General features: G+C 44.1%; 1 protein-coding gene across 1 annotated transcript; it reads right to left on the reverse strand.

Moving 5' to 3' along the window:
* Positions 1-295: 295 nt before the first annotated feature.
* On the reverse strand, positions 296-1,303 carry LOC118408788 (sarcolemmal membrane-associated protein-like). Its single transcript, XM_035809649.1, has 2 exons — positions 1,216-1,303; positions 296-1,012 (listed from the first exon to the last, which is right to left on the reverse strand). The coding sequence occupies exons 1-2, from the start codon at positions 1,279-1,281 to the stop codon at positions 731-733; spliced, it is 348 nt and encodes a 115-aa protein (XP_035665542.1). The 5' UTR covers positions 1,282-1,303; the 3' UTR covers positions 296-730.
* Positions 1,304-2,186: the final 883 nt, after the last annotated feature.

A 2,186-nucleotide genomic window follows, 5' to 3' on the forward strand; every position in this document is an offset into this window, starting at 1 on the left:
GAATGGAAGGTGTGATTATTGTCATTTTCTGAAAAATAGAAGCAAGCTCTGTTTGGACCTTGGAATCAATTTCACAAAACCAGTCCACTTTGGGGGATAATGTACTGTTAAGATGTTTCATTTTTGCGCAGGGGTGATTTGCAACAGTCCAATGTTGCGTGGAAAGGGGTATGGCTGAAATATGCTGTATTTGCTCTCAAGCAAATGTCGGCCTTTCTAGTTCATTCTGAGTTTTCCAACTGGCTCCCACCACACATAGCCTGTGTTTACACAATCTCTCAATGGCTGGGGTTAATGACCCCGTCCCCGAGAGCGGCAATACTATAGGGCCGGCCGCTAGGAGCACGATTTTAGTCAGGCTACCACCACACATCGCTCTGAGGCACATTGTCGGCACCTCAGGAATGCTGACAACCTTAGCCAGTTTAACTGCCGAACATCACGGTTCAAGAACACCAGGCTACGATATGGCGTCGATCTGTTAAACTCACATTAGACTTTGAAGTGTCACATATTTATATTTCCTAATCAGATGGACATTGTTTTTGTCTTTAATAAATAAACCAGTTCTCTCCCATAACAGTAATATCCATTACTCTCAAATACCATCAACCAGACCATCAGACCATCAACAATACATAATATCCACAAAAAGCAATAAATATTTCATGGAGGTATGAGGTCCCCGAACTCTTTGTTATTACAGCCAACTCAATTTCTAAATGGTAGACTAAGGAAATACATAAATGTCATATGATGTAGGTGTCTGTGGATTGTTATTAGCTGCATTGACTGTTACGTATACGTCTGACAGCAGGACCAAAGCAGATGCTATCAAGTGGAATACTTCTCTCATGAAGAAGCCAGGAGAACTGACCTCTAGTCTGGACAGTAGCCTGTCCTCGTCGATGAGTGCCTGCCAGCTGGACTCAGAGGCCTCCTGTGTTTCTGCCATCACCCTCTGTAGTGTAGCCAACTTGTTCTCCAGCATCTGTTCTCTGTGGGCTGCTTCCTACATGATGTACATGTACACATTGTACATAATGGTTCTAAGAAGTTCCTCTTAACCTAGTCTGAAGACTCTTAGCTTGTAAGATTTAAATCAAATTTACAAAGCCACTGCTTTCGATACATATGAAGTATAACATGATTTCTCCCCTTGTAGGATAAGGCTCATCCCTTGTAGTCTGAGTGGGTGAGTCATGTTGTACTAACCTGTAGATACTGCTGCAGCTGGTACAGGTCCTGTGCCTGGATCTGGATCACACTGGGAGGACCCATCTGTAGGGAACACAAAAAACAGAGTCAGATCCTCTGAAGATACACCTTGTTGACAAACCGTATTTCTTGTAATAAAGGATGCACTTTTTCTACATTTCAACTTTGTGAGTATAAAAAGTGCTTCAAGTCCAACTTATTTGAGTTTTTCTCTCCAGATCAGAGGCGGCGGCACCAAATTTCGTCTGGGGGGGCGAACTTTTACTGACAGAATTGTACGGCACATGTAGCGCCGAAGGCGCTACCAGTCGCGCCGGAGGCGCGACCATCCTAGGGGGGTCCGGGGGCATGCTCCCCCGGGGAAAATTTGAAATCTTGACCCTCTAAAACGCTATTTCCTACGTTTTGGCGCGCATATTTTGCTGCCAGACTAAGCTAAATTTGATGACAATTCTGTTAGAAAGACACATGGTTTTAGCGAGGGCGATGCCCCCAAAATATATTCACGATTCCGAGTGTCGAAGGTGCAAGCTGTCGCAAGGTTGGTCTGGGAAAATTTCAAAATCTGTACCCTCTGAAACGCCATTTTCTGTATTTTGGGGGACAAATTTTGCTGAGGGACTATGCTAAATCTAATGTCATTTTTGTGAATGAAAGAGATGTTTGAGGGCAATGACCCATGCCTCAACAAATTTTCACCATGTCGTTGTGAGCGCCGGAGGCACAAGTCATCGCTAGGGAGGTCCGGACAAAATTTTGAAATCTTGACCGCCTAAAACGTCATTTCCTGCATTTGAGGCCCACATTCTGCTTGTAAACCAAGTATAGTACGATAGTAAAATTTCTATTAGTTAAAAAGGTTTTTAAGAGCAACGCTTCCGCAACATATTGTCCTGCGCCGACATGGCCAAGACGCGAGCCGTCACAAGGGAACACTGGCGAAATTTTGAAATCGGGACTCTCTGAAC

Source organism: Branchiostoma floridae, unplaced genomic scaffold, assembly GCF_000003815.2.
Source record: "Branchiostoma floridae strain S238N-H82 unplaced genomic scaffold, Bfl_VNyyK Sc7u5tJ_408, whole genome shotgun sequence".
In the NCBI taxonomy this organism is placed as follows: domain Eukaryota; kingdom Metazoa; phylum Chordata; class Leptocardii; order Amphioxiformes; family Branchiostomatidae; genus Branchiostoma; species Branchiostoma floridae.